We start from the raw sequence: 14,378 nt of genomic DNA, 5'->3' as shown, positions 1-14,378 counted from the left end.
TCCACCAAAGCCCCCTTGTTCTTGCCTCCTTAAAAGTGCAGGAACATGGGAGCTACTGGAGGAGAGTGCCAGGTCTCTGCACTTCAGTATACATCATCCTTCCAGCTCCGACTGCCGTTGACAGCAGGGAGGCAGGCATGGCTTTGAGAGCTGCAACCTGCTCTGCCCCTCTGACAATGAAGCCAGAGAGGGGGGTGGTGTAGTGTGAAGGAAGGCAAAGGCAGCAGGAAAGGCTAGATGTGGCATGGGAATAGCAGGGTACTACATCATCTGTAGGCGTTGGACCCAGATGTAAGTGTTGGGCCAGATGATTTCATGGCCCACACAGTAGAACACAAAAGTCATTGGGCCTCATTACAAGTTTGCTGGTCCGGTAACTATGGTACCAGTAAGATTGCTGGTACCATAGTTAACGGACCAGCAAACTACGAGTTCTGAATGGTTCTGGTGCATCCGGCTCCCCATTCCTATTGATCCCTATGGGGCTGTGATGCTTGAGCTAAAATATGGCGCTGGTGCGCAGTGCATTCTGGGGGCACTCAGAGCCATAATGGATATTTATTCCATGCCTCAGTGGAAGCTGCACTTGTACACAGATTTTCAGTTTAGTTGACAGTATTTCACTGAAAAACATGTTTTCAACGTTATTCGTTGCTTGTGTTGGTCTGCATGGCTCATACAAGGACACAGAGCTCGGAGAGGCTAGCATCTGCAGGTGCTGGCTGGTACCAGATAAGGTTTGTTATGCCCCGTGCCAAGGTTGAAGATGAGTTATGGAATTGTGTTCTGTTGTACTTTAGGAGAAGGAAGCGCTTTGCTCCTTGGAGTTACCGTCGGTCGACCCGGCCGGCAACCAACGGTCACTCATCAACGCGCAAGCGCTAATGCCAGAAGGTTTGAGAAATTGCCACCCCTTTTGAGGAGGGCATATAATGCAGGGCTCTGGAAAGGTCAGGTGGGAAAAACACAAAGACCTTAGTCTGAGGGGGGATGCCGCCTTCCGAAATACCTGTGGGCTGTTGTGCTCTCAGCCTGGCTGTTACCGGGGTCTTCCAGCCGCTTGTGTTATGTTATGTTACTTTGCATTTATATAGCGCCTTATATACCATTGGTATGGTCTGAAGGCGCTGGTAGGTTGAACGCCCTTGGGAACCGAAGTTCAGGTCAATAGAGAGAGTAGAGAGATTCGAGGTGCGTGTGCAGCTGGTGCGGTATTAGTGTAATAGTTGCTTCTTAGCGGTAGGTGTGGTGGTTGAGAGGTCAGGAGTATGTGTTCGTTCTGGCAGGATTTATCCAGATCGATTGTGGCTGCGTTAGGCCTGAAGAGAACGCCTGGCTGGGGGGTGGGTAGCCAGCAGTGTTTATTTAGAGTGATGGGGAGTATGAGGCAGAATGTTGGTATGAGAACAGATATACCGAATGGTGTCATAGTATCTCTGTGTTCTAGTTGAGTGGTGGTGTAAGGAGAGAGTAAGCGTGGTGGTGTGTTGTGATGTGATATAAGCTCTTTTGAACGTTCTCTGCATTCCAGACCATACTATATATGTCATGCATTTCTATCACTTTCGTGCACCCCAGACGGCTCCATACCCTCGGCCCACTCGACGCGCTCATGCACTCGAGTTTAGCTCCACTCACTCCAGCCTGCCCCACGCATGCACTCTTGTCTGCTCAATGCATGCACTCCTGTCTGTCTCATGTATGCACTCACGTATAACATTTGTTCTATCCATATAGACTCCATCTATATTCTTCATTCATTCCGTCTGCTTTATGCATTCAGCATCTCTACGCACTCAACCCCTCTTCCGCACTCAACCCCTCTTCCGCACTCATCTGCTTTGGGTACTCATCTGCTTTATGCACTCTTGATTTCCGCTCATTCAACAGCAATAAGGTCATTCTGGCGAGATGAGAGATTCAGTTACGCCCATGGTGATGTATTCTTGTTAGCTTATTATCTTTTCTGTGATTTATTTCTGTGTTATCACTTATTGCTTTATGTATGTTTAACTATGAATAAATAGCCGCACAAGAGCACCCATCCTTTAACTGCGTGTGTGGGTGTGAGTCATTGCTTTTGTCTATGTGCATTCAAAGTATTTGCTCTGCTCTGCAATGTACTGGTGATAAATAACTGTCTGTGCACTCTTGGCAAGCAATACAGGGGTTCAATGGGAATGGGGAGCATTTTTTACCGGCACCCGGGAATGGGCAAATACCGGGTCCGGCGGGGCCGTAATAACCGGGTAATTGCCCATTCCCAGGTGCCGTTATAATTCGCATGTTCGGCGGCAGCCTGCCAGTTTTACCGGCAAGGCTACCACCGAACTTATAATGAAGCCCATTCACTCTGTATGCCTTGTATTCTCCCAATGCACACATGTGTCTTTGTCATGGGCAGTCATGGGCAGTTGGAGAAAACTCTGCACTGTATGGATGGGATGTGGCATATAGGACATTGCGCGCTCTCCATATACCATTTATCCACATAATAAAAAGCACCATCTGGGAACAAAACCAAAAATTAGCAAAGCGAGTTATCAGTTAGAAGAGTAAACTGTGCTGTGGAGCAGGCACTTAGGCTCTATAGTTGGCAGAAAGAAAAATAATAGCATGCATCATGGCACGCAGGATACAGCAAAACACCTTACTGTTTCTGTCGGAATACATTTTTAGTTTTGGCTACTACATAGCATTTAAACCAACTGAAAGGGGTCAGGACGAATGCTAGGGTGCAACCAACAAGTGGACTGAAGAGGTGTCCTAAAAGCTGAAACTGTGGCCCTACTGTCACAGGAGGATAGCTCAGGGGCAACCTGCTCACCTCGGAAGCAAGACGACATGAAGCACCACAGGTTCAATCCCCGGGTCCGCGCTTCGAAACCTCTGGGTATTAAGCGCATTATAAATAACCTATCATACCTATTGGTAGTAGAGAGTGGCAACACAATAACTGTGCAAGAAAAAATATTTGCATGCATAAGCAAGAAATATCCATATTGAAAAGGGAATGTACAACACAAAACGTATCATTGTTAGGACGCCACGCTTAGTACACTGCATCAATTTGCCACTTAACTAACCCAGTTTTCTTGTTTCGACAGCTCACAAATGGTATAAATTCACATGATAAAACATAAAACGCCTATGGTCACTATCATTCACCAAAATATATTTAGCTGTAGTTGGGTAAATAACAACAACAGAAATATATTCCACAAAAAGGTGTCATACAATGCTTGCCAGGGCTTAACCGCCACTCCCCAGGTGCTATAAATACCAACCTGGGGCTGGGGCAGGTTTTGCGGCAGAGAATAGTGCTGTACCAAATGCATGGCTCAGGCAAGATTTGGATCTCTGCACGTAGGGCGAGAGAAACCACGACCACATAGCACCCTATAGGATTACTACTAGACAGCAATATTGTTGTGGGTCTTTCGCTAGAACTTGTAGGAACCAATTATTATTACCTGGTGTGTATGATTAACATTAGGTGCTATCAATCGTTTCCCTACACAATGTTATCACTAAACAAACAAGCATCAACATTAGCAATATGCTGTTATTTTATATTCCTATATAGAAATATATTAGGAATGATCTTACTCTAAGTATTTATTCTCTCGTAGACATAATCTATGAGAATCAAAAACGTTTTAATAAAAAAATATGCAGTTCCAAAAATTGCCATTAAAGTAGTTTAATAAAGTCCTAGCATCTTACTCTTCTCCTCACTTGTGGAAATGTTAAAGAAACCTACAACCTATCAACAATGTTTTTAGCCATCTAAAACTGTGGTATAGTAAAACTGGGCAAGCCAGGGGACAGGTGATGGTATACCAACCCTGATAAAACCCATTAAATGGAAGGAAATGAAAACATTCAGAAGTTGGTGACTTTGAGGTCAATTACCTAAAAAAAACCTTAAAAGAAATATAAAGTCGACGTTTCTAGTCCTCAGTCGGCTGGATTATTGTAACTCCCCTTTCTTAGCTCAGCCTCTATACCTCATTCATCATTTGCAGCTTATCCAGAACTATGCTGCACGGATCTGCACTGGTACTTCATATGGGGTTTACATTTCTCCTGTTCTTCGATCGTTGCATTGGCTCCTGGTTCTTAAACGGTTCCAATTGAAATCATTGGTCCGAGTGCATCTGGCTTTTTATGGTTCAGGGGCTGAATATCTTCAGGACAAATTCCAACCCTATGTGCCCTCTCGTGATTTGCATTCTAAGGGCTCCTGTCTTCTTACCATCCTCGCTACCACTTTGAGCGGGGGTGGGAGACCGCTCTTTTTCTGTGGCGGCCGCCAAGTTATGGAATTCTTTGCTGGCTCTACTTAGGGCCACGAAAAACCTTCCTTTTCGTCGGTTGTTAAAAACCTACTTGTTTTAATATGCTATCTTGTTATCAGTCGGTTCTTTAATCTTTACGGTCTACCCTAGCACCAAGATGCTTCGGCGTGCGTGCGCTCAATAAAATGTATTAACATAATATAAAAAATGCAGTAAAATCTTTTTAGATCCCTGGTTAGGATTCCTCTCTGCCACACTCGTCTTCATGTGCTGTGGTGAAAGCCTTATCACATTAAACTCAGTTTTTGACCCGCAAAGGGAGAGTTGAAACTCTACCTGACAATAAAAATCATGGTGTCCTATAATGGTGTGACCATGGAAAAGGCATAAGGAGGATATAACCCAATCAGTCTGAAAACCCGTGCCTATTGCATACGCAAGACTTTTGCTTAATTACTATTTACATCTTGAATATATGTGAATTAATTCCCATTGGGTTGACACGTTTTACTTGCAGCACATGACACAAATGTGAAAGCGGTTTAATTACATTTTTCGCTGTTGATATAAGTGCCAACTGCAAACGACACATGGACAATTTTGTTATAGCTGGTAAGCTCCGTTATGTTTTAAATAAATTGTTTATACAAACTGCACCGAACACACACAATGGTAGAGAACAGGTACAACGTTGAAGTTGTCTATGGTGTCACTGAGAACTCCAAGGTGAACTGTTCCATTATTGATAGCTTCCAGCGGTTCCATGTCATTTCATTGACACCCGTTTTTTACGACAAGTTTTTTGCAGTGGAGTTTTTGCCGAAAAAACCTTTTGAATATTTTTTTTTACATGATTGTTGGGGGATTCCACCGACAAACTCCTGTCATTTACTGATTTCTCGATTTCTTTTATTCCCGACCCCCCCCGAACCCTTTATATGCCCTTGCACACCCACTCAGAAAATGTTGAAAAATGTTTTCCGCCAAAAATGCAGCGGCAAATCGATGAAAGGACGCTATATCCTTCCAGCTACAGCTGTATGTTTTGTATGGGCCTTGTGTCCCTTTGTCACCCACTTGGCTTCCTACAAGAGACCAGATTTACAAGTGGTTGGCAAGGAGAGGTTGAATTAGGTTTACGCAGCATTGATAGATATCTCCCCCACTTGTTGTCCTCACAGCCCCCAGCAACAAAAATGACCTGGCTTACTGCAACTAATTCACCTCCCCTGTGCTTATCCGCCCTAACGTCGAATATTGCAAGAAAGAAGCTCTAGCTTCTCCACACCTTGCCCCCTCAATCCCCCAAATAGAAACAATATCCAGGTGTGTGCAACGCTCCTGAACTCCTCTGTGTTTGCCTCCTGAAACAAAAGCAATACCTGGTCTCGTTCCTCCCGCCACCGCATCACTTAGGTTTGCAACCACTCCCACCCCACCCAAAAGAATGCCTTGCATTCTGCATCGTCCTTCTACCTCCCTCCACTTCTCCACCGCCTCCTTGACAGCTTGAACTTGTTCATCTTTATGGAGCCATGGCTCCCCTCTTATCAAAGACCTAAAGACAAACCCAACCCTTTTGCTTTTCAGAAGGGAAGCACCAGCTCTGTAAAACTGAGAGGCTCATTGCTCTCAATGTTGGGGAGCCACAGGCCTGTTGTACTCGCAGAGCAGTGACTCCCACAATGTCGGTCCCTGGTGCAGATTGTGGCCCTGGGGCTTGATAAAAGCTCTATAATGTTGCCATGCTTGCGGCTCGGCAAAGTCAGGGAGCCATGTCACAGTTAGGGAGGAGGCCTGGGTGTTCTCTGCCTGCTTTTTATTCAAGGAGACCTGATGGAGGTTAGTTATCAAGGCAGGGGAATACAACGTGTACATTCCAATTTCCATAACATTACTGTAGAGGTATACCGCATATATCTAGCTATTTTCCATAAAAGCCATACACCAAAACACCACCCACTGTCTTTAACGATCAAAGCAATATATCAACAATTTGGTTTAGTAAAGCTTCTCTTGGGGAAAAACATTCACCCAGTTGTACATACATACCAATTCCTTTAAGAAGTTGACAGTTGGAAGGCTCTACTTGTTCACGTTCCCAAGTGACATAGAATTCTTGCCTAAAATAAAAAAAGAGGTGTATGTACCAAATGCTGTAAATAAAAGGCTTACTTTGCCAGTCGCTCCATGAAGTTTCGCTCCTAATTCTCCACCATCTCCCTGCCATCTCTTTGCGTTTCCCCAAAATATTACCAAGATTTGGATAGTTGTAGCCATACACATTACAAACATGCAACAATAGTTCTCAATCTCTGGTCTTCACGTTTGCCAATACAGTGTTCCCTTGGACCACAGACACTAATAAACAAGCATTGGCAAAGCTAACAGTTTTACCTATTATATTGGCACAGCAAAGGAACTGCCATAATGGCATTAACTGGCCAACAGATGGCAAACGGTGTTAGCATTTCCGCATATAACGACAGTACCTGGCAAATGCCTATCTAAAGCCTACACAAGAACCATAACTATTGGATTTGTAAACGATAGTTATTAACAGGAAGTCAGTCCAAAAAAAAAGATCACAGACATTTTAATTATAAATCAATTGCGGGACTGCATACATGGGTAAAACATTTTTTATTATACCAAATGCTGGTTTACAGTTGCAAATAAGCCGTTACCTTACAAAAGACAGCTTAAAAATAAATGTTTTCCCTTAAAAGTACAGAACTAGCTGCAAGAGATCCTGGTGGAAGGGTATTTTAGATAGGAAGAGGCAGATTGTAGTTGGGAATGGTCATGGGTACTATATCGCGCCTTGAAACACTTGTGTATGGGCGCGATCTAAATAAAATATATCAAATCATATACTAGCACAGCCATCGGTGTGCCCTCTCACATCCCATCTCATCTAGCTTCACTTCCTATGACAATACTTGCAGCTTTTAGGCAACACTTCTAGCACCACCTATTTGCCAAAACTAAAAAAAGGTTTGGAGTATCGTCCTTAATCTCATTATTGTGCTACTTTTTAAACTTGTAATTCCAGAGCTCTCAAGTTTCAAGTGGCCATACATGAAAACACCATCCAGTTCTATTAATTTCCCTTTGAATCCTGAGACTTTTTTGCTTCTCTTTCCCATTTGAAACTTGGGAAAACTACAAGTCCCAGAATTCCAAGCAAAAACAGAACTGGATGGAATTCTCACACATTGCCACAGGATGCTACATGGCTCTGCGATTACTACTTCAATGCAACTTCATAAGAATTAAACACTTCACTGGTGGGGAAAATTGTGGGACATCTTAATAGCGGAAAAGGTCACCGCAGCGAGAGCAGGGACTCTGCACCGCTTCCAGAATGTATGGGCCCCAGTGATGGACTATGATCAGCGATTTCCCGCAATGACGTTCAAACCAATCAACGCCCGCTGGGCCCTGAGGGACCAGGAGAGTACGCACCAGGCGGGGGTGATAGACTGAATCTCTGGCCCGGGAAAACCGGAATGATGGGGGGAAAGGGACACAAAGCCAAAATCTCTTCTTTGCTATATTACACTGCCATCCGATACTGTATGTAACCTATACTGCCTTGCTATAAATAAACATATTTAAAAAAAAAAAAGAATTAAACACTTGCGCCCGGACTGCAATGTTATCAGTGAGCTCAAATGTACTTCAAATATAGCAAGTCTCAAAAACCATGCAATCTTAAAACAAAAGTAGTGCGACATGTTAGGATATGACATGTGGCCACTCAAAAAGCAGTCACAGAGAAAGGTTAGCGTAGTCTGAGACAAACTAGAACTAGAGCACCTAACATGCAGAAAAGACATTTGCATTAAACAATGAAATAATCAACGACATGAAAGTATCTTTTGAAAGCCGTCACTGTGCAAATATCATCATTAGCAGAGTTATAACCCTGGTTACAAATGAAATAATGATCTTTTGACAATCAATATTGTGGCTTTTCTTACCCATCCTCCACAAATTGTTTGGACCATTAATTCCCGTATATGGTCATATACCAAAGGTCATGTGTGACTATGACATGTTGACATTTCATTTGATACAGCATATTTATTGAGAAACAGTAATGTGGCCATTTAGTAAATAGATGTAAATAATACATTCACTCAATAAGATATAATGATGGTGTGCAATGGGCACAGCTAGTTTAAAGCTGCACATAAGAAATCACAAATCAGAACATGTTTTTGTACTCCAAAGACCTGTCTGGACCAGCACCTTTTAAGGTGGGGACTATGGGATGTTTTAACCCACTAGTCCATGCCCTGCAACATCATTGTGCGCTGTTTGCATCAAAAACATCAGAAATGGCCGCTGGAAAGCATTATGCGTGCTAAAATCACCCAGAAGTGCGCAGGAAAAACCAGAAAAATAGGCTGCCAATCCACTTTTGCCTAGGTCAGTGGTAACACAGGAGACCACTGCCAAAACCCACCATTGGGCTACCCACAGAGTAACCTGAAACTACTTGAAAAAGCAGTCCTGCACTGCAAAAGAAACACAGATGTTTAAAAATCTGTTTTTCCTTGACTGTGGAAAGTGCAAACATCATGGTTCCCAAACATCACAAGAGATCCAACCCCCCTTGTTGGGTGTGAAACATCACTGTATATAAAGAATTCACCTAAGCACAATGTCAGCAGAAACATATTTATCAGAAGAAAATACACCTTTAAAGATGCTTGCTTGAAAGAAATATGTCAAAAATGGGCGCAGTATCGCTACTCGCCTGTGTCAGAAGCTGCTGATTACTTAAACCTGTCATTTAAACTGATACATTGAATCAAAGTATGAAAAGGAAAGACTTGCCATCAGAAGCAATAGAGGTGGATACAATTCAAAACTATATTTTAAAAAGGCTGGAATTAATTGGTTGGTTGATATTTTTGTTAAAAAGGTAATTTGTATTTTAGGACAAGGCTATGTTAAACATTGTGTTAAAAAGTTAAAGCCAGCTACACTGAGCTTCAAAGACATTACACACCTTCTCCCAAACAAAGGAATCTTTTCCCCTGCTCTCTGCTAAGGATCTGACAGGCAGGTGTGAAAGGAAAAGGGAGGAGCACTTTGGCCTGTTGCTCTGAGCGGAGACAAAGGACTCCCTTGAACTGAAAGGAAATGCTAATTTGGGGCGTCAATAGAAACCAGCCCTGGCAGGAAGAAGCTCAAGTTACTCTCTGGCTCAGCCAAGCCTTGGAGGCAGGCCCAGAATGAGATGTGGATTTAAACTGGAGAAAATATATGTTTGAGAAAAAGACTTATAGAAAATTGTGCCGAACTGGTAAAAATATGGAATTTAGAGGTTATTAAAATGAAAAGGTTGCTCACAAGTAGAAACTACTCTGGAATTTGTGCGATGTTCAGAGACTGAACCACGAGAATGTTGATTTTGTAGCAATTTTGATTATGCCAGGATTATGAACATTTACAGGAATATGCCCAGATGGTATGTGCATTTATGTGAGAAAATTGGTACAGAACAGACACTGAGTAACAGACCAAAAGCGTAAAAAACTGTCATTTGTGAACTGAAGCTCTCCAGAAGATGGGACTTTGACAGACACGTGCCTTAATTAATCTGTAATGTAAATATGTAATATTAGCAAGTTGGAATATTGTGAATATGTTTTTTTATGAAAAATAGATTTTCTGGTTAGACACAAAGGGGAGTTTCTTTTCCCTGGACCATACACATGACATCATGACACACTGTTTCTTTCTCGAATCAGGAGAGAGGGAATACTCAGACCAGTCAGTTTGCTAGAGGGTGGGCTTAGTATAAGCAGCCTCCCCACCCCCTTGGGAAATACATAAATAGGGACTGTTGAGGGCACAGGGAGACACAGACATTCACCCATCAACTGATTGACTGGCGAAGCGCTCTGCAGGAAGAACCCATATCCAGTCTCCAGACCCCATATCCAGACTCCAGAACCCTGAAGCAAAAGGCCCAATCCAAACAGCTGAACCCTTCTGAGCTGGCCTTTAAAATCTTGCAACCTGATTTTAACCCCAAGCTTCCACGGGGCCGAACCAATTCAACAGCCTGGCTGTGCGGTTTTGGCTGCTTCTTGCCAAGAACACTTGCTAGAACCCAGAGATCCAAACCAGTAAAGCAGAGCTGTATCCAGAACCAACCCGTCAGATCCAGTCCAGGAGGCCGTGCAGACCAGAGTGCCTTGATGAGAGCAGAACCAAGCGCCTGAGACCTGTCCGGTGGCAAGCGAATTCCAGTCCAAACCTTTGACCAGATCTTGACGGCCCATTCCAAAGTCATAGTTGTGAGTATTTAGCATAAAACTGTCCATAGACATCTCTTAGTTTTAAGTAATCCTATCCAACCCATTCCAACATATCCAGAACTGCATTATAGAATCTCTTGTCTATCCTGACTCCTTCTCTCATCCACATAATCCTGTGATAATTGTTGATTTTTTGGTGATATCACCCATTGCTGATCAGTGTATAATATTAATAAGTGTGATATCTAGATATTGTTCATATTCATAAAAGTGTGATATGTATATTGTTTAATTCATCAAATAAATCTTTTAACTTTGCAAAACAAACCTACTTCTTGGTTCAGTGAGACCGAGGAGATAAGGGTACATCGTCCAAAAATAAAAGAACTTTTGACATAAAAATATATAAATAAGAGTTCCAGCTGGGCATCACACACTAGGCAGTAACTTAGGTGGAATGCTGGGTTGAAACCACTTACAGGAATATACTATATACACAAGCCAAATGAAATCACATTACTTTACAAGCATCATGCTGTCCCCATGTAAGGAGCGCAAAGTCAGGGAAAGTCGGATGAAAACGTTGGATTTATCAATGCTTGTTTTTACAGGACTTCCCTGCAAGCAACATATATATATCAAGTGGCTAAATGCACATTTGGCTAAAACATTTTTATTGCACAAGCAGCAGATTTTACAGCTGCAATTAAGCCATTAACTCTCTGCAGAAAGCTTAGAAATAACACTGTCAGGGCATCGTGTTATGTTACTGCATGCAAAAGATAGATCAGAAGAGATCCTGGGAGGGGGTGTTTTGTGTGGGATGGGGCAGGTACTGTTGGAAATGTCTAAGAATTATTATGGCCATGGCAGTTGGTGTGTGGGTAAATAACCAAGCCCACCTACAAGCAATGTGTCCCTCCTCATGTGCCCACTTCCATCCAGCAGTCTGCAATATGAAACCGTTTCTACTTATAGGTGGTGCTTCAAATAGCAGCGCAAATCAACACATTTTCATAAGACAACCTGCATTGTTCACCTCTGCTTTGCTCACAAAACCAAAACATCCTAAGAAATCCACATTCTGGTGGTAGCTCCTTCATTCATATCTTCTGACCAGAATTGCTCACTGAATGCAAGGTTCTGTTGATGTTGGCCGATACACCCATCCCAATGGGATGCAATAGCATGCATATGCTGGTCTAGGATTTAGGTTATTCACAGCCATTCGTGCACAAGTAGAGCAGGTCGGATTCCTCAGAAAGAATCTAAATGAAGTAACTGATGGACTGCCACTGGGAAAACAGAAAACAGTACAATGGCCATGGGCCAAATGTTTGCAACTATACATTTCCAGATTCAACACATTGAATGGATTCTATTATGTGGCAGAATACCACGTTCACCACACCCACCCATCATGTTGGCTAGCCAACATCATACAAAGTGACATTGTGAGACAAGTCCAAGCATATACATTTGGAAGTTTTAACTACAAATTCTCCAATATGTTGGATTTTATCAGCATGTTGATTTTCCAACTCATAAGGCTGGTAATATTCTGGATTGGATTTTATCAAAAAATCAAAAAAGTATCTTCAATATCAATAAGATTTCTGCATCTGGTCAGATCATCACTCTCTTTCGAGGTGTCTCCTTCTCACCTGTTTAATAGAACCCTCTAACTGAATATTCCATCTGTTCCTCCGAGAAACTGTAGAAAGGTGAACCACAAGGCTTTTAAATACCGTAGTTGGCCCACTTTTACCCTCCCTGGAAGGCAACATACCCCTTGAGGAGTTTATTCATCTCTTTAGAACAGCAACTACCCAAGCCTTTGACTTCTTGGCCCCGTTCACAAATGTGACTCAGAAGAAATCTGCCAAACACAATCAATGGTATTCACCAGATGTTTTAAATACTAGAACAGTTAAACAAAAAGCAGAACATATCTGGCGGAAAAACCCCTCTAATATTAATCTGGCATCATATAAACACTCAGCTATCCGTTTTTAAGTCTGCAGTCTTTAAAGCCAAAGAAATAAGTCTTAATATTAGGATTGAAATGGCGAAATTAAGACCTTAAGAACTATTCACAGTCCTACAGGAATTAAAGGTGACTAAGGTTTAACCCTCAATTGCTATTGATGACTGGTGCCAATGGATTCACAATGGCTTCATCCAAAAAACATTACAACACCAACGACATATCTTAGCACAAGTCAAAATGTGATGCCTTCCTCTAGTCATAGGAGCGATCCCGATACCTCTGTATTTATGTTTAAAGAAGTATCGGAAAAAGAGGTTATGGAAGTTGTACAGAAGATGAAACCCACATCATGAAAACGGGACATCTTTCCCGCTACCCTGTTCAAAGATTTCTCTATGTCCCTTATACCATGGGTCACCAGATTTATTAACCGCTCTTTTCAGGAAGCCTTTGTTCCTGATAACATCAAAGAGGCTTGGATCACTCCCCTGTTAAAAAAGGAGAATCTTGATCCAACTGAAGCGGGAAATTATAGGCCTATCATGAACGTTCCATTTGTGTTAAAAATACTTGCTAACATAGCAAATAGTCAATATCAAATTGAGCAAAAAGACATTCTCGCATCACAACAGTCTGGGTTTCGTACTAACCATGGTACAGAGACCGCACTCTTGAATCTAAAATCCAAAATCGCAGGCATAATTGAGCAAGGTTCTAGGGCACTTCTCCTACTATTACATCTTACTGCTGTGTTCGATTTAGTTGACCAAGCCCTTTTGACGGACAGATTAATCAATGTGGGTAAATGTGTGCCATCAGCAGCCGCATGGTTTATATAATTTCTTGGACCAAGAACTGCAAGTGTGGCTAAAGGGAATGACCAATCAAAAAGAACTTCTCTCACCTGCGGGGTCACACAGGGATTGTGTTTGCCGCTGCTGCTCTTTAATATATACTCTAGACCTCTGTGTGATCTCCTTGCTTCTCTGGGGGTACAGTTTGCAAATTATGCAGAGGATACCCAGACTGATTGAACGGTCAGGTTCTCACAATTGATTCAGAAAGAATCAATGAAGTTTTTCTGCACATACAGTCCTGGACTGGATGGATGTAAACTCACTGGCAGTGAACAACTCCAAAACTGAGCTGCTCATCTTCAGCACTCAACAAAAATTGAAAAAACTTGACCCCCAATACAAACGTTTCACTATTGCTGGTAATGAAATTGAAGTCTCTGATTCCGTTAACAACTTGGGAGTTCTTTTTGTATTCTCATTTATCTTTTAAACAGCACGTGACCCATCTTAAATCCTTCTGCTCCTATTATATTCACCTGTTGTGCCAGATTCTCACCCTATCTTTCTGAAACAAATAGAGCTCTGATTGCTGCTGCCATGGTCAACACGAAATTAGATTACTGCAATAGCTTGTTAGTAGGCACCTCCCAAACTAATATAAGTAAACTATAAGTTACTCAAAACGGAGCAGTACGGGACGTCTGCGGTTTTAAGCATCAATCCCAGGTATCTGAGGTTCGGTGGAAGCGTCACTGGCTCCCGGTAGACCAAAGAATTCAGTTCAAGGACTTTAAGTGTCTCTCTGGAGAAGCCCCCACTTGTGTCTATCCAGACTCAATAAGACTCCTTTCAGAAGAACCCTGCGTTCAAACAACAATATTAGACTCGTCCAACAGAGTACTCCTAAAAAGAATTGGAGGTTCAAAGTTTGATGCCTGGGCACCAGTTTTGTGGAGTGCCCTCCCTCCAGAACTCAGAGTGCACATCTACTGCTCAATTCAAGAAGCAT

The 14,378-nt window shown here is 42.4% G+C and overlaps 1 protein-coding gene across 2 annotated transcripts in view; it reads right to left on the bottom strand.

Annotated features, from left to right (window-relative positions):
• The window catches only part of LOC138570023 (serum paraoxonase/arylesterase 2-like), a 748,122-nt gene that overhangs the window by 458,812 nt on the left and 274,932 nt on the right, over positions 1–14,378 (bottom strand). For both annotated transcript variants that reach the window (XM_069648556.1, XM_069648555.1), the window contains one exon: positions 6,354–6,424. In XM_069648556.1, coding sequence (XP_069504657.1) covers positions 6,354–6,424 — 71 coding nt within the window. The remainder of the gene's footprint in view (positions 1–6,353; positions 6,425–14,378) is intronic.

This window comes from Ambystoma mexicanum, chromosome 2q, assembly GCF_040938575.1.
Source record: "Ambystoma mexicanum isolate Mex_15411 chromosome 2q, UKY_AmexF1_1, whole genome shotgun sequence".
Lineage (NCBI taxonomy): Eukaryota > Metazoa > Chordata > Amphibia > Caudata > Ambystomatidae > Ambystoma > Ambystoma mexicanum.
Note: the sequence above shows the minus strand (reverse complement) of the source record. Positions and strands in the feature narration are given on the sequence as shown.